The sequence below is a fragment of the Chanodichthys erythropterus genome, chromosome 1 (assembly GCF_024489055.1).
Source record: "Chanodichthys erythropterus isolate Z2021 chromosome 1, ASM2448905v1, whole genome shotgun sequence".
Taxonomy (NCBI): Eukaryota; Metazoa; Chordata; class Actinopteri; order Cypriniformes; family Xenocyprididae; genus Chanodichthys; species Chanodichthys erythropterus.
Genome location: NC_090221.1, coordinates 34,331,504 through 34,357,636, shown reverse-complemented (window position 1 = coordinate 34,357,636; position 26,133 = coordinate 34,331,504). Strand labels below are relative to the sequence as shown.

The 26,133-nt window shown below is 34.2% G+C and overlaps 1 protein-coding gene across 5 annotated transcripts; it reads right to left on the bottom strand.

The window, feature by feature from the left end:
* Window positions 1–106: 106 nt before the first annotated feature.
* On the bottom strand, window positions 107–25,777 carry fbxw11a (F-box and WD repeat domain containing 11a). 5 transcript variants are annotated; one of them, XM_067389216.1, is made up of 14 exons: window positions 25,657–25,777; window positions 18,063–18,131; window positions 17,699–17,793; window positions 13,016–13,235; window positions 10,861–11,047; window positions 9,828–9,918; window positions 9,549–9,686; window positions 8,493–8,611; window positions 4,864–5,113; window positions 4,639–4,757; window positions 4,198–4,308; window positions 4,003–4,081; window positions 2,011–2,156; window positions 107–1,052 (listed from the first exon to the last, which is right to left on the bottom strand). In XM_067389216.1, the coding sequence occupies exons 3-14, from the start codon at window positions 17,726–17,728 to the stop codon at window positions 1,007–1,009; spliced, it is 1,536 nt and encodes a 511-aa protein (XP_067245317.1). In that variant the 5' UTR covers window positions 17,729–17,793; window positions 18,063–18,131; window positions 25,657–25,777; the 3' UTR covers window positions 107–1,006. The 5 variants fall into 5 exon arrangements, with proteins under 5 accessions (XP_067245317.1, XP_067245102.1, XP_067245026.1 ...); XM_067389001.1 differs by lacking the exon at window positions 17,699–17,793 and adding an exon at window positions 19,393–19,497 and having other exon boundaries at window positions 1,992–2,156; window positions 25,657–25,737; XM_067388925.1 differs by lacking the exon at window positions 17,699–17,793 and adding an exon at window positions 19,393–19,497 and having other exon boundaries at window positions 25,657–25,737.
* Window positions 25,778–26,133: the final 356 nt, after the last annotated feature.

The window sequence follows — 26,133 nt, the reverse complement described above, 5'->3', positions numbered from 1 at the left end:
TTGTATTTGAAAGGAATTTTGGACCACATTGCGTGATATCCAGCTCATAAACATTTGTGCTTTAGACTGTTTCACACACACACATCCAACACAACTTCAACCATGGTCAAGTACTTTATTCACAATATTTTTTCTTTAAAAAAAAACTCTCTTTTTTTTAATGTACAACACAATCTGACAAGACAATTCTGTTTACAACTAGATTCAGCCCTCGATGAGCAAGCAGGCAGAGAGAAAAAGAATCCAGACATTGAGTGACACAGACGTACAATGCCTAGCATTGAAAAGAATGAGGAGGCAAATTAAATAGAAAAACAAAATCATAAAACTAAAAGACAAAAGGGAAAGAGGCATCAGAGCAGACAGTCATGCATGCTGACGGACCTGCGCTCCACACCGCCATCCTGAAAAACAAGTGTGTCCCTGGTCCTGAAGAGGCATGAAAACCACAGCGAGTGGGCGGAAAAGGCAGCAGACGTCCTTAACCATCACCACTCTCTTTTCTTGTATTTCTGCGAGAGTTTGCTACTGTCTGAGTCTCTTTCTCTCGCACAGCAGATCGTTAAGTCTTTCCTGGTTTGTTCATCTGCGTTCAATTACCTGTCCATCATCCATACGTCACTCCCAGAATCCCAGCTTCTCCATAATAGAGTGATCCTTGTGTGGATAGAAGCTGTTAGTAGTGCAGTGCTTTAGTAAGTACGAGATTGTTGATTTTCGGGTTATTTGAGCTGCAGTGATAGTAAAGATACGGTTTGAAGCTGTCAACATCTCTGTGTGTGTGTGTGTGTGATTGTGCTTCTTTTTCCCCACTAGATAAAGCAGAACGGTGCTGAAACCCAATGGTGCAAGTGTTTTGAATCTTTAGTGCAGAGTGTATCTGTGTGTTTGGCAAAGCATGAATCTGTGTAGGTTTGTGTTTGTGTGTGTTAAAGTTTATAGTCAGACAGAGAAGAGGAGGCAGATCCCTAGGCACCATTCTGTGACGGACATGGCCAACAACCAATCAGCTCTCAGCTCTCCCAGGACACACTGGCACAGAGAAGAGGCACCTGAAAGAAAGAGAGAGAGAGAGACCATAAACAAGCAAACAAATACATTTCCTAAAGAATGAAAAATAAACAAGCAAACAAATACATTTCCTAAAGAATGAAAAATAAATTGAAACGATAATAACCACTACAATACAAACTAATTAATAATGTATTGTTTTAACATAATAAAATAATGGCTAAGATAAAAATATTAATGAAAACTAAATATTATCATAGACAAAAAAAAAAACTTACAAAAGAATGCAAAAATTAATTTCAATTATAGTAAACTAAGCACAATGAGTAAATGGACAAAATATTTTTATATTTAATATAATATAGTCATTTCATTTGTTATATTAAAACAATATTAAACAATAATATGAAAAAACTCAAAATCATAAGACAAAAACACACAAAAAAACATAACTGCAACTATAACCACCACAATTTAAAAACAAATACATTTTTTTTAACACCATAATAAAATGACTATAATAAACAATATTAAGAATGAAAATTAGTTATAGAAAAAAAAACATTATGTATACATATTTTTCATTTTGAAATTTTATTTAAAAAGAATGAAAAATATTTATGTATAAATAAAAAAACAATAATAAATTGCAACTACAATAACCAATACAATATAAATAAAACATGAATCAAACATATGAAAAAAGATAAATAAAATAAAATATCTACATATTTATAATTGTATGGTTTAAACCTAAATAATATAATATATAATAAAAATGCAATACCTATAATGAATAATATAATATAAATGAAAACTAAACAGAATCAAAAAAAAAAAAAAAAAAAAAAAAATTAAATTAGTATGTTTGGTGGGCTGATAAGTTTAGCTAAGATTATTCAGTGTATTTTGTCAAGCACCCCTCAAAATACATAATGAAATAAAAAGCTGGTGAATTGTTCAAAACTCTGTGTGTGTACCTGCTATCTGGAGACGTACGTATATGTCCGTGAGGGCGATCGCCCCTCTGACTGTCCATTGGTGGAGACATTCAGGAAGTCCCATATAAGGATAGTGTCGTCATGGGAACTGCTAATAATCTGGAACTCATCAAACTGCAGTCGGAACACACGCCCAGAATGCTCCTGCGAGAGGTTGCCATGACAACACACACTTATAAGAACACAAAAACATACAGTACGCACACGCAAACAAACTCCAGAGGTTTGTCAGAAGCGGTGAGTCCGGTGTTGGGGAGTAAACGCAGCAATGCTGTTGAAATAATCACTTAGTTAACCTATATGGAAATATATGCAAAACCAAATTCATAATTCTCAAATGCGGTGTCACCTAGAGTTGGGAAAGTTACTTTGAAGCTATAGTATTAGTGATAGTATTAAAAGCACAGGGACTCAATCGATTCTTTTTGAAAAGGTCCTTCGAAACAAACTGATTCACTAAAAGAATCAGATTCCTAGCTATACTATTTAATAGTGAATCAGTTCAGTGAATCAGTTCGTTTCTAAGTTGTTTCAAAGTTTGTTTAATTGTATGTCTAGGAATCCCATTCTTTCAGTTTGAACGTTTCAAAAAGAATCGATTCACCAATTCATTCAAGCCCTCACCATGTTCCCTGTGGTTTAAAGGGATAGTTCACCAAAAAATGAAAATTTGATATTTAGCTGCTTACCCCCAGGGCATCCAAGATGTAGGTGACTTTGTTTCTTCAGTACAACATAAATGATGATTTTTAACTCCAACCGTTGATGTCTGTCAGTCTTATAAAGTCAATGATCACACGGCTCGTGACGGCACATTGATGTCCTAAGACACAAAATGATTGGTTTGTGCGAGAAACCGAACAGTATTTATATAATTTTTTACCTCTAAAACACCACTATGTCCAACTGCGTTCAGCAATCGCTTGGTGATGTCTGATCGCGCTCTGACAACAACAGTGATGTCTAGCACTTATTGAAGTATAAGCGCAGGATTCGTCTGTGCATGTTTATTGACTCTTATAAACTGTGTGACCATTGACTCACATTATAAGACTGACAGACATCAACGGTTGGAGTTAAAAATCATAATTTATGTTCTACTGAAGAAACAAAGTCACCTACATCTTGGATGCCCTGGGGGTAAGCAGATAAACATCAAATTTTCATTTTTGGGTGAACTATCCCTTTAACTACTAGTATTTCAAGCAGCCTGTATTTTCGCAAAACAGCTTCCAAGAAGCACTGGGTGACAGCTAATTTGAGAATAACAAATTCTGTTTTACATATATTTCCATAGAGATTAACTAAATGATCATTTCAAACAGTTTGAGGTAACTCGCAGTGTAAATAAACCTGCAGTGACCTCTTGTGGCTGTTTGTTTTAAAAAACGTTAAACTGACTTTCATTACAACGAAAACTTCAATAGGAATATGGCAAAGCTATGGAAGTTTGTTTCCGCCACTGAATAAAAACACATTAAAAAAAGGTAACTGCGACTTTTTATCTCACAATTCTGACTTTTTTTTCCTCAGAATTGCTTGATATAAACTCCCATTTGCGAGTTATAAACTCATAATTGTGAGATATAATCTCATAAAAAGTATTTTTTCCTTCAGAATTGGACTTTATATCTTTACGAGTTTATAATTTGCAATTCTGACTATTTCTCGCAGTTGTGCTTATATCTTGCAATTCTGTTACAACTCACAATTCTGAATTTATTTCTCACAATTGAGTTTATAACTTGCAATTCTGTATTTCTTGCAACTGCGAGTTCACAATTCTGAGAAAAGAAGTCTGAATTGCAAGATGTAAATGCAATTGTGAGAAAAAAAAAGACAACTGTGATATAAAAAGTCGCAATTACCTTTTCTATTTTTTATTTAGTGGCAGAAACAAGCTTCTATACAAACCAGAGAGGGAAATTTTACAAAACATAAATTAAACTATTTATAAATATGATAATGGCATTATTTTATTCACACACACCACGAGTGTGCGCAGACATAATGTGCTGGCAGGGGCCCGAGGATCCAGAGCGGCCTGTAAATCCCAAACTTTAATTTTCCTGCAGAGGAACAGAGAGAATGTGCGGGTGAGTTATGGGTGCTCGATATTAAGCAGGCTGACAGATGAACGGCCTGTCAGAAACAGATGGTGCTGTGACTGAGCGTGTGTATTCACCCATCATACGCTCCGCTCACGATCCTCTTGTTGTCGAATCTGATGCAGCGCACAAGCTCCTCATGACCCTCCAGCACACGCAGACAAGCACCACACTCAATGTCCCAGAGTCTGAAAACACACACACATATGTTAGGATATGTCTACGCTTAACCTGGATACATCAGAAAATCTTTTCCTATACGTTTCGTCCTTCCATCCACATTACATCTCACTATTAACTAACTATTAACTACGACTTCTGCCTCAAACTCCTAATTACTGCTTATTAATAGTTATAGTTGTCAAGTTTAGGTATTGGGTACGATTAAGACATGTAGAATAAGGTCATGCTGAATAAGGCATTAATATGAGCTTTATAAGTACTAATAAACAACCAATATCCTAATATGCATGCTAGTTAATTGGACCCTAAACTTAAGCATTACCATACTGTCTCACCTGATGGTATTGTCCGATGACCCGCTGACCACAAGTCTGTCTCTGTACTGAAGGCAGGCGATGCCGCGCTTGTGACCATTCAGTGTCCGTACAAACTCACATGTGCTGGTGCTCCATACCTGCAGACATACAAAGCCTCTTTTATCTACATCTGATTCACACTATAGCTGCCAATCACCCACCGCTAAAGCTCCGCCCACCCACTGACCACTCCCACCCGCTCACTTTTATGGTTCTGTCTCCAGACGCAGACACAATGTATTTGTCATCAAAGTCCACCACGTTAACGGCGGCGCGGTGACCCACGAGCACGCGGCGCAGACTGATGTCGGTGGCGGACGCCATGTCCCACACGGCAATGGAGCGATCTTTGGAACACGTGACCATGAGGCCGTTACAGAAGCGCAGGTGCAGAACCGCTTCGTTATGATGGATCAGAGTGTTGAGAACCTCACCAGAACCAACGTCCCACACCCTGACAGAGACAGAGGAAATATTACAGATTAAGTTCAAGTTATGAAGGGAATGTGAGCTTGTGCACAGCTGAGACTACTGGTTATTATAACTAAGCTATAAAAATGTGTATTGATTAAAGGGATAGTTCACCCAAAAATGAAAATTTGATGTTTATCTGCTTACCCCCAGGGCATCCAAGATGTAGGTGACTTTGTTTCTTCAATAGAACACAAATGATGATTTTTAACTCCAACCGCTACCGTCTGTCAGTCAAATAATGCGAGTGGATGGGAACTTCTACTATAAGAGTAAATAAAACTTGCTTAGACAAATCCAAATTAAACCCTGCGGCTCGTGACGACACATTGATGCTCTAAGACACAAAACAATCGGTTTGTGCGAGAAACCAAACATTGTTTATATCATTTTTACCTCTAATACACCACTATGTCCAACTGCTTTCAGCATTCGCTTAGTGAGGTCTGATTGCGCTCTGACAACGGCAGTGATGTCTAGCACTCATTGATATAAGCGCGAGACATCACTTCCGTTGTCAGAGCGCGATCAGACCTCACTTAACGAGTGCTGAACGCAGTTGGACATAGTGGTGTATTAGAGGTAAAAAATTATGTGTCGTCACGAGCCGCAGGGTTTAATTTGGATTTGTCTAAGCAAGTTTTATTTACTCTTATTAGTAGAAGTTCCCATCCACTAGCATTATTTTGGAGTTAAAAATCATCATTTGTGTTCTACTGAAGAAACAAAGCCACTTACATCTTGGATGTCTTGGGGGTAAGCAGATAAACATCAAATTTTCATTTTTGGGTGAACTATCCCTTTAAGGTAATGTATGTTTTTTTAAATGTTTATAATAAAATATTTCACATCAAATGTGGACAATTTCTCTTTGATCTAGACTACTGTTCAAACATTTGGGGTTGTAGGATTTTTTTTTTTTTTTTTTAATGTTTTTTGAAAAGAAGTCTCTTCTGCTCATAAGACTTAATTTATTTGATCAAAAATATAGTAAAAACAGTATATATTATTACAATTTAAAATAGCTGTTTTCTGTGTGAATATATTTTAAAATGTAGTTTATTTCTGTGATCAAAGCTGAATTTTCAGTGTCATTACTCCAGTCTTCAGTGTCACAATATCCCAGAAATCATTCTGTGCAGGGATGACGTAAATTTGTAGGCCAACCGAAGTTAACATCACACTGGTTCCCTCGACAAAAACGGTCTCTGTACTAATTTTCCATAGGCTTTTGTATTATTGCAAAAAATAAGCACTGTGAACAACAAATAAGTTTATGATACTTTTTGTCTTTTAGTTTTTATGTTACATTTTGTCCATCAAGAAAATTTTCACAACAACTTTTATGGATTTTTAGGCATAGATAATCCACAATCCCCTAGTGAAAAATAAATATACCAAAATGTATGTGAAATACATTTATTTTATGCAATACATTTACATATTTATGTACTTAATATAAATACCCTGCAACTGTAATTTTGGTATACTAAATTGATATACCAAATTGATATTTAGTATACTAAATTAATATATTTATACCACTATTTATACCAGCTTATACCACAAAGTCTGACACCATGGTCACCAGACTTCAAATTCACCACCACTAAGCTTCTGGCAACACTTTCAGAGTTTATCTAAAAACAATTTTTCCTTGAAAGTTTGAGTTAGAATAGTTTGCAAGAGCATGATTATAACGCTGTAAAAGCTGATGACGTTTTATCTCCCCAACAGCCTCTGTAGGCCCATTTATACACTTGTTAGCAACCACCTCTTTCAGCTTAAAAAAGTCACGAGTGGGGTAATACTGATATATTTTATATCGTAGAATAAAACGTGAAAGCATCTTGAGCTTCTGTTGCCACAGGCCTTATTTCAGGCATTTAATCAAAAACACATTAAAAAAAAAAACAACTAACTTTGGGACAATGGAACCAGAAGTGCTTTAAGAAAAAAAAATAAATAAATAAATAATAATAATAATAATAATCATCATCCCTGCACCACTATATATACTGATTTGCTGCTCAAGAAACATTTCTTAATATTATCAATGTTGTTTCATATTTTTGAGGAAACCATGATACGTTTTAATAGAAAGCTCAAAAGAACAGCATTTATTTGAAATAGAAAACATTATAAATTCTTTACTGTCACTTTTGATCAATTTATAGCAGGGGTGGGGAACGTTGATCCTGGAGGGCCATTGTCCTGCAGAGTTTAGCTCCAACCCTGAAAAAAAAACACTCACCTGCCTGTAACTTTAGTTATCCTGAAGACCTTGATTAGCTTAAGGTGTTTAATTAGGGCTGGAGCCAAATTCTGCAGGAGAATAGCACTCCAGGATCAACATTCCCCACCCATGAATTGAATGCATCCTTTTGACCCTTAGATGGCACAAAATATAGGTATAACAGGCTCCTTCACTATTTTTCAACAGGTTTCATGTTTGAAAGTAGTAAATATATGTTGTAATAACTGCTAGTCTTTTGGCATAGCTGTTGTTAAAACATACTAGACCATAAATGACATGTGAACGACCTCACCAGCAGCTGAAACATCCTGCTCGAGGCGAACACTGCCAACTGATGGTGTTAATGCTCTTTAAACACGATCACATTACAAAGCCATTTCCCTCTCCAGGTGTTAAACGTCCGGCCGTTTGCGCTTCCACTTGGAATGACGTAAACCTGATTTATGCAACTGTAGAGCTTGTTCCACGAAACTCTCACAGGTGAGAGAAAAACACACACATGCTCACGCTGGAAAAGGTGACAGAGCTCCGGACGGAGCTTTAAACAGTTGCTAGGAAAGTGAGGTCATTGTTTTCATTGAGATTCTTCAGCCGGAGTGAGGCAGTGTGTGTGAAACATTTTCAACTAATTTTCTAATATAGTTTTATCAGCACTCTACTGAAATTCTGCATCTTTTTATTTTCCTTCCTAAGGATTCACACAGTTTTAGACTTAGTACTTTTATAGCCATTCAGGATACAGAATTTATTAAACTTAATTAACCATTTATTAATTAATAAAAAAAAAAAAAATACATTTAAACATTTATTGTTCATGTTCACAAGCGCTGTAGAAGAATAGTTCATTGTTAGTTCATCTTATCAAATGCAAAAAAAAAACAGCATTTTTTTTAAATAGAAATATTTTGTAACATTATAAATGTCTTTACTGTGACTTTAGAAGAATTTAATGCATCCTTGATGAAAGAAAGTATTATTATTATTATTTTTTTTTTTAAATCTTACTGACTCCAAACTAATGAACGGTGTTGTATATCGACAGAATTTTCAGCATTCAAAATCTAACTTGTAATATTTATGTGTATGTGTGTGTGTGTGTGTGTACCTGACAGTAGAATCAGAGGAACCCGTCACTATGACTCTGTCATCATACTGCAAACACAGAACCGAACCAGTGTGACCCGTCAGAACCTTTAGACACTCCAGAGACTGTTTGTCCCAAATCTGAGAGAGACAGAAGTTGTGTCCGAAATGATGCATTATACACTTATACTATGTACTCAACTATGTAGTGTATGAATATTATAATGTTATTTTTTCATTCAACATTGGTTACAAGGTGGATTATAACATTACAAACTTTGATTTGAAGCAAAAAAGACAAAAGTACAAGACTGCATACTTAACGGCTTTAGTGAGGGGGAAAAAAACTACAATCCCATGAAGCACTGCAAAAAGCATAATCGAATAAAAAAACAACAACGGAGAAGTATAAAACTACTCATTTAAAAATGTAGATATATATATATATAAAAAATGTATTTTAAGCTTACTGCAAAATATGCATATATAATGAAATATTTAAGTATTTTGAAAACGTTGTGAGATAGACTTGATTACATAATTTGCAGTCTTTTTGCGGAGTTATGAGTATAACTCGCAATTGGGAGTTTATATCAAGCAATTCTGAGAAAAAAGTCAGAATTGTGAGATCTTTTGACACGTTTGGTTTGTTTCGACTGATAGGTGGAATTTTCCATACAGCATCATGGTTAATGTAGTTTTTCACCATGAATTCAGCTGTTAAACACAATTATTAAAATAACGCAGGCTAACAACAGGCGTCAACAGAAGCAAATACTGTTGGTTGTCTTTAAGTTATCATTAAAAATCACTTTCCCCATGGGGAGAGTCTTTACTTCCAGAACCCGACTGTTGCACTCTATCAAAGCTGTGACAGTTAAGCGCATGAAGCGTCCAATTCTCCACAGTTCTATTTTTTGTTAATTAAATGCATCATCTGGGTATATGAAGAGCACTATTTCTGGAATTTTCAGTGAGAAGACACCAATTATACTAAAAAAACAGCACATAATAGTGGACAACTACCCAATGTGACGACGATAACAACAGACATACAGATAGAAAGACAGACAAGTACTTTAATGGAGTTGTCTCGTAGGCCGCTGATGATCTTGTCGTCGTCGTACTGGAGGCAGTAAACACCTTTACTGTTCTCTGACCGGCACTGAATCCGCTGAAGATTGTGACGCCCACAACGCCAGTTCGCCTCAATAGTCTAAAGAGACAGAGCAAAAAATTGGGAGACCGGATGAGTGAATGAGGAGGCTGGGTGGATGGATGGATGAGATTGTAATTTGATGGCAGATGGATAAACTGACCACTGAATAAATGAATGAGTGACGGGATGGGTGCTCACCTCAATGTCCTGTATGATTTTGGGATAGAGTGAATGGTAGTATGAATTGGGTGGGACCTCGTTTGTTCGGTTCTTAAATAAATATTTCTCCCTGGAGACAAAAAATAAGAAAACCACCAATCAGATACAAAGAAAGTATAAACTATTTAAACAACCCAAATGATATTGAATTGGTTATAATGATTAATCAAGACCATTTGCATGTCATGATCATGTATCCATCCACATTCCTTTGATACTTAATACTCTCAGCAAAAAATGATATGTAAAATATTAACAGCTTCTGCCAATAATTTCACAGGATTGACAATCCTCACATGCGTTTCTGGGTTTGTCAGCACTAAATTTCACACCGATGCACGGATGTCATATTTCTTCAGGAAGTGATCAAATTTCGACCACTGCAATCAACAAAAATGAATTTTTTAAAGCCAAAATAAGCAACATTGTTCTTAGCAGACTGACAGATTACACGTCATATGTAAGGAATAACTGACAACAAACTGTTAAATTATTGATGCACACCTGATAATAAATAATTTAATTAATTACTCTATCTATACAACATTTACCACACAGGGTTATTACTGTTAACTAAAAATAAAAATAAAATATAATATATAAAACATTTTCTTTACTTGCAATTAAATAAACATTAACTGAAATAAAATATATATAAAAAACCTTAAACTTACTTTATTTCAGCTAGATGTCAAGTTGGTTAAGTTTAAGTTGAAGTACTAAAATAACTAAAACAAAATAAACTGAAACTTAATAAACTATATAGACATATATATGTACACACACAACATCACATATACATACATATACATTATATGTATACATGTATATATATATACACTGTCATATAAATGTGTTGCTGAACCCAACATTTACATTTTTTAAAAAAATGACTAATAATTTCATTGTACTTGTCTTGTATAGTGACAATAAAGAGTTTACATAAAGACTGCACAGTTTTACACACATTTGTTCAGTGTAACAATGCAACTGAATGTTTGTGTGTTTTTACCACTGATGCCGCTCTGACAGGCCTTTCCACAGCGGGTCCGTACGCACCATCCTCTCGATGAGCTTCTTCCAGAGCATCCCGTCCGATATGACCCGCTGCCATTCTCGACAGACCAGCTCAGCTGAGCACAGAGAACGAGCGTCTAGAAACGAGAGGATGTTCTCCGCTATGTGATCCAGACCCTGAGCTAGAAACAGAGAGATTGTGTCAGATTCAGTGTAGGTGTGTGTAGTCACAGTCATGCTGCGCAGGGATCCTACATGGAGGAAGAGCTTCCTTAAAATCCTCAAGTTACAAACTGATTTGCTGATTATTTGAAGAATGCCATAACAAGTGAACAAGATATTTTACTTCATTACAAAATATAGTTGCTGTCATAGGTTTATATATACCTTGCAGAATCTGTAAAATGTAAACTATAAAAAAAAGGATTATAAAATTTGCATTTTGTTTTTATTTAGTACTGCCCTGAATAAGCTATTAAATATTTTGTGTATCCTAATTTTTGTTCTGAAGATGAATGAAGGTCTTACTGGGTGTGGAATGACATGAGGGTGAGTAATAAATGACATTATTTTCAAAATAATGCAATAATGCAAAATGCGTATTTGTTAAAAAAATGATTACCATTTTCATTTTTTTTTTTTCTTGTTTGTTTATGTGGTTGCAACTAGGGATGCACTGATATGAACATTTTGTCTGATACCGATAACCGATAATTCTTTATATTTGAAAGCCGATAACTGATATACTAAATCAAAATTTTTATATAATATTTGAGAGCCTGATTACAAAAAAGTCTCACCATTAAAAGCCATGTCCCAAGCACACTATTATAATGTACTCATTATAATTTTATGTAGCTTATATGACAGACTTGCAGTGCACATGTTGCACTTAACTGTATTTTCCTTTTTTAAGTGATTTCAATCATATTTCAAGCAATTCAAAACCATCATGGCGGACAGTTTTGCATCTAAAGTGTCTCAGCTGAAGGAAATAATCCATTATTTATCAGCTTTAATATATCGGCCAAATTTTCTTATCAGGCCAATAACGTTAACATTAAAAATGAACATATATCGGCCGATACCGATATGGTGGCAGATATATTGTGCATCCCTAGTTGATTCGTTGATTCAACAATGATTCGTTTATATAAATGCTTTGTTACTCTTAAAGGGTTATTTCACCCAAAAATGAAAATAATGTCATTTATTACTCACCCTCATGTCGTTCCACACCCGTAAGAGCTTTGTGAATCGAATCAGTGACTCGGATCTCCAATCAAATGGCTAAACTGCTGAAATCACGTGACTTTGGCTCTCTGAGTCACTGATTCGATTCATAAAGTTCAGAAGCAATGTTTTGAAATCAGCCCATCACTATATTGTTGAAAAGTCGTTATTTTGTTTTTTTGGCGAACAAAAGTATTCTCGTCGCTTTATAATATTAAGGTAGAACTACTGAACTCGCATGAACTGATTTAAATATGTTTTTAGTACCTTTATGGATCTTGAGAGAGGAAATGTCATTGCTCCCTATGGAGGCCTCACGGAGCCAAAAATATCTTAATTTGTTTTCCGAAGATTAACGAAGGTCTTACGGGTGTGGAACGACATGAGGGTGAGTAATAAATGACATTGTTTTCATTTTTGGGTGAACTAACCCTTTAATATTATATTTGTGCTAAAATAAATAAATAAATAAACAAACAATACAACAAACCTTGGGAAAAAATACATATAAATTAACATTTTGCAGATTCTGAAAGTGCATGTAAACTTATAACCACAACTGTATATTATGAATGTAAAATAATTCTTATTTATGTAATTACTATAAGGACTGAAGTCTGACCACAAAGTCAATGTCTGTAGAACCATTTTTATGGTTTTGATTAAACTACCGCTTTTATTGCACGTCTTTTATTATCATAAATCATAAAAAGATTTACCCACCCCTAAACATCACATAAAAAACAAGCAAACAAACAAGCTGCTGTAAATGTTATCAGATGTCTGTGTAAGTGATGTAAGTGGGCGGTTCTGGCTGCACGCCGACAGTCACATTTCTGACTCTGCTAATGCATGTGTTGGAGTAGGAGGATTTGTTATAGCCAATGTTTGAGATACGTGTGCATGCGTTTAGTTACCTGGCAACGCGGTGATGAAGTCTCTCTGTAACATGGGTTTAAGGTACGAGTTTATATGGCCGTGCTGGTAATGACACATGCGTGAGATCAGATGCTCCACGAACTCCACCTGATCAGATTCTGACCACTGATCAAACAGCTGAATGCACAGATCTTTCTCTTTCTCGTAGTTCACTTGAGATGGCCTCTTCCTTGAACCTGCCACTGAACCGTTCCCTAACTGGACACACAGACAACAAGAGAGCTTTCAAACCAGAGTCTGCATTTATATTTAGGTCATCTAGTTCATTTTTTCTTTTCTTTATTTGCATATGTGGCTTTAGCCCTATTCGGACGGCAATTGTCATGGGGATGACTGTAAAATAAATTCGCATGGCTCAGTGATAAAATGATGATCATACATTCTTATGATAATTTATTCACAGTGGAGGAGTGAGTTTTATGATCCACAAACCCAGAAATGCACTTCTCATGTGGTCAGCAGTGTTATTTTAGCATTATACTATTATAGACTTCAGTTTTTAATAATATTTTGAATGAGCTTTTATTTTTATATTTTCAGTTCTCATTTTAATTTAGGTTACATTTTTAGTATGTGTTATGCGTTTAGCATTTTGTTATGTGCTTTTGTCATTTTTAGTAGTTTTTCTTTTAATATTACTATTTAGATTTAATTTCTTATTATTTCAGTTTTAGTTATTTATTTATTTTATTTCCAGTTAGTAATTTTAGTGCTGTTAGTTTCCTTGGTAACTAACTGAAATAGTTTTTCTCATCTAATATTTATATTTTACTTTATTTCAGCTTTAATACAATTAACAAAAATGTTTTAATAGTTTTAGTTTTAGTTAACGATAATAACCCTGGTGGTCAGTCAAATGTTTAACATTTATTTATGGTAACAGTAACTAATATTAAAAAATACTAATACATTATTACAATCAAAAGCTGTAAATGTTTTAATTATCATTAACTAAGATTAATAAATGCTGTAGAAGTATTGTCCATTCTTAGTTCATGTTGACTAAAGTAGTTAACTAATGTTAACTAATGAAACCTTATTGTTTTTATAAATCCAATTTAATAAGAAAATTGTTATGCTATGGTTTAAAGTTTTCTGTCTTGGAAATTATCTTTCCATATGATGAATGTCATTTTAAAATGTGGAAATTAGCAAAAGTAAGTTAAAGCAACGTCTTATTTATATAAGATAAACCATTTGACCATTTGCTACTTGGTCAGCTAGTAAAATTTTTAGTCGTGCAACCCCTAATTTTTATAAATGTATATAATGCATATTTAAAAAAATGTATTGCATACTTGCTGCAATAATGGCTCATTTAAAACAATGTATGTGATTTTTTCCTTTTTGTTCTTCTTAACAGCTCCCACTAACTGTAGTGGAGTAGAGATGTAATATTATTCTCATAAACAGTTTTCAGCATTAATAAAACTATTTTTAAAATGCATGCACGTTACTGCAAACCACAACAGTTACTGTATTTTGCTTTTCAATTGAGCTCTTCTTATATATAACTCGGTCTGCAATTAAATTACCACACAACCTTGGTGTCTGCCACAAAAAAGGTAAGTATTTCGGCCAGGAATTTTTATCAGTGTTATTTTAGTATCATTGTTTTAGTATCATTTTAGTATCATATATACATCCAAACCAAAATGTATTCAGACACCTTGAACATTTCATTCATTACTACAGTTTATTCATTATAGTTAAAAAAAAAATGGTAATAAAATATGACAAGATATCAAAGTTTAACTGTGTTAGAAAAAAATAAACTTAATTATGTCAGATAACACTTCAGCAAAACCTGGTCAGGTCAAAGTGTCTGAATCATTTTTGGTCGCAAATTTTTATCAATGTAAAAAAAAAAAAAAAAAAAAATTGTAATTTTGTCATTTAAAAAAAAAAAATATGTCTAAGTTTTATATTTAGCAAAAAATATGCAATTGTTTTAGTTTTAGTTAATAATAACAACCCTGGTTTTCATGTGGGTCAAGGGAGAAAAACTTTGTAATAATATAACTACTCCCTGTAAATGTTGAAAATACCTTACATTACCATGAGAAAAAATGACTGTCCGAATAGGGCTATTGTGGTGATACAAGACAATGTTACTTCCATGTGTTGTGTGTTTACATAATGAAAACAGCCTAAAATTAAACATACAGTGCGCAGCGTAAATAAATACACCCCCTTTGAAAAGTAACATTGTAAACAATATCTCAATGAACACAAAAACAATTTCCAAAATACTGACAAGACTAAAGGCCTTGCACACGGAGTCTGAAATTTGCATGCGAAATTTTCACACGTTAAAAAATAAATTCGACCTAACGTTATGACAATTATGTTTGCACACTGCCTCCGAAACGTTCGTCCGTCAAAAAAATATTCGGATCAGGTTCGATTTTCTGCATTTTTCGCATCCGTGGATGTTTTGACAATTCAGAGCCACCGTACGTGAACGAAAAAATCCCAATGCCATCTGACAAGTTGATCCACGTTGCCTACAGCACAGAACAGCAGCACTGAATGACAAACAACGTGTGGAATACAAAGAGACTGAATATAAAGACAGATTGTGCCAGTAGCAAAGCATCAAACTGAGCCACTGACATCCTGAAGTAAACTTTGAAACGCTCTGGATAATCGCGCAGCTCCTTGATGAGGTGAAACTCTCCTTTCTCTCTATGCAATCTCAAAATTGGATGGACCCAATATTTCCTCTTTTTTAAAGAGAGAGAGGACAACTAAATCGTGCTCACTGCTTGAATACTTCATTTTGTACTGTTTTGCGAATTTTTCCGCAACGCATTCATTAATATGTATCGGACTCAGTGTGCAAGGTCTCTGTGCGTGACGAATTTTTAGGATTACGAAAACTAAAAAAAATTCGGAATCAGTGTTCAAATGCCTTGAAGCCGAGTTCAGACTGCACGATTTTAGCCCTGGTTTTGGCTTGCCGACAGGTTGAGAAATCGCCGACAAATGCCCAAAATCACAAGTAAATCGGTGCTCGTTCACGCGAGTGACAATCACGCAGTGTGAATGAGCAAAGACGCGATCTGAGAGAATCGCCGATGCCTGTAAGTTATTTGGCTTGCTAAATATCTGGACCTGTCTGCGATTCAAAATCCTGCTGTGTGAAAAGTGTTCTGACTGAAAACTACATCGGCGATGACCGACAGCCAATGAGAGAGCAAGATACAGAGCAGAGGGGAGTTCAGGGAGGAGTTATAGACCACAATATCAGCAAACATGGCTTCGTTTCATATTCTTCTTTTCTTTTTCTTGTTTTCGCTGCAAAGCAGCGCACAGACAATTGGTATTGCAAGCTTCTTGGGGGATACCATTTTTAATAATAATCCCAGTCTCACGTGAGAACTGAGAACGTGATATTGCATTGTTTCCTTGTCACATCTCGCGTGTGTTTGGTTGTGAAACGTAGTTTGTGTGCCAGACAGAGTTGTCTGCAATTCTTCCTATTGTAAAATCACGCAGTGTGAAACCTTCTGTTGCCGATCCATCATTCATCCATTCATGCAGTGTGAACACAGCAGCAACTGAATGCTGGCCAAGATAGTCATGCAGTGGGAAAAGAACAGTGACCCGACTACTTTGAAAATCGTGCATTCTGAACTCGGCTTAAGTTTAATATAACATCTGTTTAACTTATGACATTAAAGTAAGGTTAATAATATAACTTGGATTACACATTTTTTCGTTTTACTCAAATTAGGGTGATGCAAAAATGAGTACACCCCACAACAAAAACTACTACATCTAGTACTTTGTATGGCACCAAGTCTTTTAGGCATGCAATGAACAAGTTGGCGACATTTTGCAACATCTATCTTTTTCCATTCTTCAAGAATAACCTCTTTTAGAGAGGATGGAGAGTGGTGCTCAAATTCCCCATAGGTGTTTGATTGGGTTCAGATCAGGAGCCACTGAATAACTAAGATGTGTGTTTAGGATCATTGTCATAATGAAAAAGTACAGGACAACCAAGGGCACGGAGTGATGGTAGCATCTTCTCTTTCAGTATAGAGCAGTACATCTGTGAATTCATGATGCCATCAATGAAATGCAGCTCCCTAACATTTATCTTGGTCTCATCACTCCAGAGTATAGAGTCCCAGTAGTCTTCATCTTTGTCAGTTGGGCTCTGGCAAACTCTAGGCAGGCTTTTTTGTGCCTGGGCTTTAGGAGAAGCTTCTTTAGTGGACGGCACCCATGCATGCCATTCCTCTGCAGTGTACGCCGTATTGTGTCATGGGAAATAGTCACCTCAGTTTGGCTTTCTACTTCTTTAGATAACTGCAGTAAACCTGCATGCTGATTTTCTTCAACCCTTCTCATTAGAAGACGCTCCTGTCGAGGTGTTCACTTCTGTGGACGACCTCGACGTCAGTGAGATGGTTGCAGTTCCAATTTTTAAAAAATTTTGTACCACTTTTGCTACAGTATTCTGACTGATAAGTAAACTTTGCTGATCTTCATGTAGCCTTCACCTTTCTGGTGTAAAGAAATTATTTTATTTCTCAGGTCTTGTGACATTTCATTTTCTATTGCTGACAGTATGAAATGGAAAGGGGTTTTAACACCCTTTTATAGTCAACTGTCTGCTGGACACCTGTGTAATGAATAATTAGACTCACCTGTGGTTGAATTCTTGTTAAATTAGACATTTGAAGTCTAAAATTTTGCTTTGCTCCAGAGACATTCAGTGGGGTGTACTCATTTTTGCATCACCCTAATTGGAGTAAAATTGAAAAATGTGTAATCTAAGTTATATTATTAACCTTACTTTCATGTTATAAGTTAAACAGATGTTATATTAAACTTAGTCTTGTCAACATTTTGGAAATTGTTTTTGTGTTCATTGACATATTTTTATCATTTAAATTAATTTTAAGTTTAAATTTAAAATGTTACTTTTCCAAGGGGGTGTACTCATTTACACTGAGCACTGTATGGAACAGAATCAAGCACATTATACACACACACAACACACACACACACCTTGAACACTGTTGTCTTCTTTGGGGAGATGTCATCCGTGTTATTCTGTGACTCCATCACCGTTATGTTCTAGAGAGAGACACACAAGAGAGAGAGGGACAGGTGTTAAACGTGTGTCTGAATGAATGCTGGGTGGAGCATTCAGAATGGTGCATTCTAGGTAAAACATTCCAAAAACAATGTAAAACAATCCAAAATCATGATCCACTCTTATAAAGAACAGAATATGTGGGAGAGGAGGAGCTTGAGGGCAAGTGGGAGGAGCTTTATTTTAGGCTGAACTATTGCTTTAATTGGATCAATCGGCTCATTGTGTGCTTAGTTCTGTGTTTAAACACACAGTGAGTCCTAATCACACAAACGGTATCAAAACAAATAAGTACATGCATTTGCAACTTTGAAAAAGTAAACATAAGAAACAGACAGACAGCTGAACTGATGAAACTTGACGCAAATACACACATCTCACTAACAGCCATCCTTATACATGCACCGTGGCCCTAAAAAATATCTGGACACTTATATCACTCATACAAACAAAATATCAGTATCTTCACAAATGTTCACATTTTTTATGTTTAAAATTTCAATGCGTTTAAATCAGATGGTGTTTTGGTGATTTTTCAGTATATGTATGTATAAGTCAGTTCCCCTCAGGTGTGTTCAACTTGAAGTGGCGCTGCTCAACCCGGCCAGTGTGAGCACCGTGAGAGCTTTCGAATCACTCTCGCTGTATTTTCATGTCATACACTGATCAGTCCGTGCAGCGCCGCTTCAAGTCGAACAAACCTAGTAAATATTAACATCATGATCCAATAACCAGAAACAAACACAATACCGACGGTCTATTTCAACATTATAAGCTGCCAATTGACTTTTAGTAAACTTTTAGCAAATGTCTGCGTGTCTCTGAAAGGATGGTGAGATTGAAGAAAACAGACAGGCAAGCAGAAAGACACACAGGGACAGAGAAAGATAGAGACAGGACGGCAGCAGACAGGTGAAAGCAGACAGACAGACTCTCTGTCCTTCCTGCTCAGGTAAACTGCACTTCCTTTTCAATTTTCTCACAAGATCCAGGCTAATTATACAGACTGAATATGACAACCATTCACAGCTCACTAAACTTAGACATGTACAAATTTAAAGTCATGACACCTCTCCATATATATATATATATATATATATATATATCAGTCGACCGCTCATCACATCGACAGACAAGAAGCCAAGACACACAGACACACGATCAGTGCATGAGACAGACAGAGAGACAGGAGGAGAGGAGCAGAGAGGAGAGGAGAGGAGCTACTGAAGAGAAGAGCAGAACCTGGTTGTGTGCGCGGGAGGAGGGGAGGCTCTGCAGGCATCTGAGAGCACACAGACTCTCTGCCACCGACGAACAACCCAGCCAGACAGAACGAGGCAAAGAACACTGTGTGAGAGAGAGAGAGAGAGAGAGGCAGAGAGAGAGAGAGAGAGAGGTGAAGATGTAGTAGAAGGGAAAAACAGAATGGGAATGTGCCATAAGAGAGAAAGAGAGGCAAAACAGAGAGAGAAAAAGAAGGAAAGAAGAAACAAATAAAGACCAAAAAACAAGTCAGAACAAAAAAAAAAAAAACAGCAAACCAAGGAAGGGAAAAAAGACAAAAGAAAAATGAATGATGAAAACAATAGATAGAAGAACAACAAGAAAGAAAGAGCAAAAGAGCAAAAGAAAGAAAGAAAGAGAGCGAAAGAAAGCAAAAGAGCGAAAGAAAGCAAAAGAGCGAAAGAAAGCAAGAGAGCGAAAGAAAGAGCGAAAGAAAGAAAGAGCGAAAGAGCGAAAGAGCGAAAGAGCGAAAGAAAGAAAGAGCGAAAGAGCGAAAGAAAGAAAGAAAGAAAGAGCGAAAGAAAGAAAGAGCGAAAGAAAGAAAGAGCGAAAGAAAGAAAGAAAGAAAGAAAGAAAGAAAGAAAGAAAGAAAGAAAGAAAGAAAGAAAGAAAGAAAGAAAGAAAGAAAGAAAGAAAGGAGCATGCAAATAAAAAAAGTGACGTGAGGGTCGAACAAGTGAAACAGCGTGAAAAAATAGAAAAGAAGAGAATCAGTGAGGAAAGTGAGGGGAAAAAAACAGTATTAGAGCAACAGTGAGCAACACACACACACACACTCTTGTACATAGACCAACACACACGATCATGAGTGAGCGGAGCTGAGAAGAGGGAGTGGCCGCATAAGCTCCTCCCCTTCTGCACTCAAAAATATGACCTAGTTTAGAGTATGGATACGTGAACACAAACTTAACATTCAAGACATTCATGCACTAGTGTGTGTATTCATGCACGACAGTCAATGAAGTCTGAAGTCAAATGTAAAGAATCAATTTTTATCATTGTTTTTATTTAAATGTATTTATTAGTTATTACTATACTTTCAAAGTTTTAAATCATTAAAAAAAAAAAAAAAAAAAAAACATTTGAAAGAAGTCTCTAATGCTCACCAAGGCTGCATTTATTTGATCAAAAATAGTAATATTATAACAATTTCAACAATTTCATCGTTCAATAATTCTAATATGCTGATTTAGACATTTAGATTTATTTATCACTCAGTGTTGTTAATAGGGTTGCAAAATTCCAGGAATTTTCAAAGCTGGAAACTTTCCATGGGAATTAACGGGAATATATGGGAATTAATGGGAATACATTTAACTACAATTTAAAATAATGGTTTTCTGTTTTGATATATATAAATGTATTTCTGTGATGCAAAGCTGAATTATCAGCATCATTTCTCCAGTCTTCAGTGTCACATGATCCTTCAGAAATCATTCTAACATGCTGATTTGATACTCAATTATCAATATTGGAAACAGTTGTGCTGCTTAATATTTTTTTTATAATCTGTGATACTTTTTTCAGGATTCTTTGATGAATAAAAATTTAAAGAACAGCATTTATTTAAACAGAAATCTTTTGTAACAATATACAGTACCGTTCAAAATGTTGGGGTCAGTAATTTTTTTCTTTCTTTTTTTGAAAGAAATGAATACTTTTATTCAGCAAGGATGTGTGAAATTGATAAAAAAAAAGTGATATTAAAGTGATATTGTTAGAAAATATTTCTATTTTGAATAAATTCTGTTCTTTTAAACTTTTTATTCATCAATGAATCCTGAAAATAGTATTACAGGTTCCAAAAAAATATTCAGCAACTGTTTCCAACAATGATTTCAAATCATAGAATGATTTCTGAAGGATCATGTGACACTTAAATACATTTTATTTAATTTTATTAACCATTGTCTTTGCTGCTGACCTTTGATGATCCATACTAATAAGCAAAAATGACTTTAGATAAATATCACATTTGTGTTTCATTTTTAATTGTTTAAGTAAGAGTGTTGAACTTTCTCCTACTGCATCTTTCCTTTTTGGTGTGAATAGGCCTTTATTTTTTTGGCAAAAACAGAACTTTTTTTAAAAACAAACAAGCAAGCTCAGCCCAGGTCAGAAAGAGTAACACAAAAGTTAGTTGATTTGTTAATTAGTTACTATAAAGGGTAACTCAATTTATAATGCATTACTTTTAAAGGTAACTTGCCCCCCAACACTGTTATTACTTTAATATAATATAATATAATATAATATAATATAATTAATATAATATAATATAATATAATATAATATAATATAATATAATATAATATAATATAATATAATATAATATAATATAATATAATATAATATAATATAATATAATATAATATAATATAATATAATATAATATAATATGGGTCATTCTGTGTCAAATCAATCAAATTTCAGAATTTCCCCTGAGTAATTTACTTAGTAATCCATTATTTTGTAAAGATTTGGGATCCATATTACAGGGGGCCAAAAAATGACTTGAGAAAGATGGCAGCATCATTATTTTATTTTTACACAGAGATTGGTAGGTATAATATTAAAATCAGTTGACTTTCACAATCTTTGTTGCATTACATGCCAACACTGACAGTTCAAAAAAGGAAAAAAGCACTTCTTGTAAGTTTTGCCTGAAGTTTGCATGCCTGTAACTGAAGAAGTATTAAAGATATCCTTTTAGATTCTGGTTCTTAAACTTTTCTTTTGGTGTCTTAAATTTTAAGGCCCAATATGGTTCATTTCCAGAGATATGGAGATCTCAATGTGGCTCCATGAGTAAACTGGAAAATTGTACACATTTTCAGTGGTCAAAAACCAAATGTGAGTCATTTGCCTACAGCTGATACTTTTTTCCTTTTAAAGATGAATATCTGAGGAACAAATAATGTTGAAACTAGAAATGTGTTCCGTTTTCTTCTATCAACACAATTGCATAAACATTCCTATCTGAGTGCCATAGTTTTTTTTTTCCAAAGTTTGCATGCCTGTAACTCTAAAGATATTAATTATATCTTAATATCCTTCCAAATTCTCATTTTTAATAAACTTTTCTTTTGTAATCTTCATTAAGGCCCTATATGGTTCAAACCCATAGATATGGGGATCCCAATGTGATGTCTAAATTGCTGAATTTTACTCATTTTCAAAGGTCAAAAACTAAATATGGATCACTTTTCTTACAGCTGATACTTAATGTGTTTAAAGAAAGATGTCAATCAAGATACTGAAGGCATCTTGATTCTATCAAAACAGCTGCATACAACATTACCTCTCTGTAAATTTTTAGCTGGGGAGACGAGGACCTCTGGTTGAATCGACACAAAATGACCCATATATTCATAATTAATATAATTTCAATTTAAAAAGCACTGAGATAATTAGATCAAATTGTTTATTTAAACCTTAAATTGATGCGAGTCAGTTTGGCCATTTCACATCTTACCATCTCAGATCTTACTAGTTCAAACTAATAATAACCGTTCAGAGATCTGTATCCAAAACCTGTAATAAAAGAATACACTCCTAATCCCATTCTAAACAAACCAGGCACTGTTTCTCCAGGCAGCTGGCCTAACAGAGAGGGTGTTGTTAAACTTAACCTAACATGACCCAAGATGAAGATCCGCATAATCATGACAGATCTGGAGAGACTGAGCTGGTTACGCCCTCTTGTGCAACATTTATATAGATTCAACTGACTTATTAGGGAACAGACATGTAGAAATAGTTTAGTAACTAAAAAATATAAACAGTGCTAATTAGTCATTTAGTAGATGTTTTTATGTCATAATCACACTGGCATGTATAGACTGTGTAACACATGATGCACATATAGACATTATTTAATATATGAAGTACATCAATAGAACATGTAGACTATAATAGAAAAATAATACTGCACACCCAGACAGTATATAATGACATATGGGACACATAAGTAGTATTAAAAACATGTTCTACATAGTAGGGAATATATGTTGTGTAGGGTATATGAAGCACAAACAGATATTGTATATTTGGATTCAACATATAGATTGTGATATAACAAGTTGAGCTCATTTGGATAGCGATTTTCACAACACTGTCTTCAAGCAGCTAATGTATACATGAAGCCCATGTACGTGCGCAGACTGTGTTAAATGGAGCATATATACACTGTGTGGTGAAGCACATTTTATGATATATGAAGATATAAACACTGCATGTGATATATGAAGGTCATGTAGACTATGTGATATATGAAATGATATAGATCAAATGAAGCAAATAGATTGTTTAATATATGAGGCACGTACACATTGTTTAATATATGAAGCACATACAGAGTGTTTAATATATAAAGCACATATAGATTGTTTAATGTATGAAGCCCATAAAGATCATTTAATGTATGAAGCAGATACACATTGTTTAATACATGAAGCTTGTATATGTGATATATGAAGCTCATATGGATTATATGATATATGAAGAACAGCACATATAGATTGTTTAATATATGAAGCTCATATAAATCATTTAATGTGTGAAGCTTGTATAGACTATATGTGATATATGAAGCACATATAGATTGTTTAATATATATGAGGTGCAATAGATTGCTTAATATATGAAGACCAAATAGACAGCGTATTAGAAAGAGCATATAGATTGGTTAAAATATGAAGCACATAGATTTTTTTTTAACATATGTAACTTACATATTATAGATTGTTTAATATATAAAGCGCATATAGATTTTGTGATACTGTATATGAAGCTCATATCAACTAAACTATGTTTAATAAATGAAGCAGATATAGATTGTTTAATATATATAAAGCCCATTTAGACTGTGTAATATATAAAGAGCATAATGTGATATATGATTGTTTATTATATGAAGCTCAAGTCAAGTCACCTTTATTATATATAGTGCTTTATACAATACAAGCTGTTTCAAAACAGCTTTACAATAACAGGAAGAGAATTCAATGATGCAAACAGAGCTCATACAGACTATATGTGATATATGAAGCACATATAGATTGTGATATTTGAAGCACATAGATTGTTTAATATATATGAGGCGCAAATAGAATGCTTAATATATGAAGATCAAATAGACTGCATATTAGGAAGACCATATAGATTGTATAATATATGAAGCGCACAGATTTTTTTTTAACAAACGTAACTTACATATTATAGATTGTTTAATATATAAAGCGCATATAGACTTTGTGATACAGTATATGAAGCTCATATAGATTGATTAATATATGAAGCTCATACAGATTGTGATATTTGAAGCACATATAGATTGTTTAATATATATGAGGCGCAAATAGATTGCTTAATATATGAAGATCAAATAGACTGTGTATTAGGAAGAGCATATAGATTGTTTAATATATGAAGCACACAGATTTTTTTTAACATATGTAACTTACATATTATAGATTGTTTAATATATAAAGCTCATATAAACTATGTTTAATAAATGAAGCAAATATAGATTGTTAAATATATATATATATATATATATATATATATATATATATATATATATATATATATGTATGTGTGTGTATATATATAAAGCCCATTTAGACTGTGTAATATATGAAGAGCATATGTGATATATGATTGTTTATTATATGAAGCTCAAATCAAGTCACCTTTATTATATATAGCGCTTTATACAATACAAAATGTTTTTAAAACAGCTTTACAATAACAGGAAAATAATTAAATGATGAAAACAGCGCTTATACAGACTATATGTGATATATGAAACGCCTATAGATAGCTTAATATATAAAAATTGATTTTGTAATATATGAAGACTGTGCACAACACATCAAGTGTTTATGATATATGAGGCGCATATAGACTGCGATATATGACGCAGCTGTGCCGCAATGACGCTCCGATCCTCCAGCGAAACGCGAACGCTTCCTCGACATTCAGACGCGATATACTCGTCAAATCATGAGCGGAAAGTCAGTTTAGAGTCAAAACTAAAAAAAATCATTATAGCGAAACATGATAACAGCCGAATGTTTTATATCGATTCAGGCCGCTGCTGTGTTTTTGTCCTCCTCCCTCTCTAGCCCGAGTAATACTGCATTACAATAAAAACAAACATCCACACTAGCACGAGCATCACATATTCAGACTGTGTCTTATATGTTGGTCCTCACGTACCATCAGCTCCAGGGTTTTGTCCTCCATGTCCGGATCCATATTATTGTTGTTCTGGTTGAATCCAACCGTGAAAATGGAAACCCGTCCGTGAACCCGAGTGAAGAGAGAAACAACAAACACCTACAAAACATGGAGAAACAATGACATTAGAGCAGAATAAGAGTCCTTTTCCACAAATTCGCACTCGAGCATTATTAAATCTAATTCATTGTTAGAACATTAGTCATAAAACATTTTATTTTACATTTTACTCTCTATTTAAATATTATATATATATATATATATATATATATATATATATATATATATATATATATATATATATATATATATATAACAAAGCACAGACAATTGCACAATTTAGTTTTAATTCACTGTTTGCTTGTAAAATATATAAATTATTATATTTTTAATATACTATAACTTTATTTCAGATATACAATATAATATATAACAAATTCGTCATACAAATACATT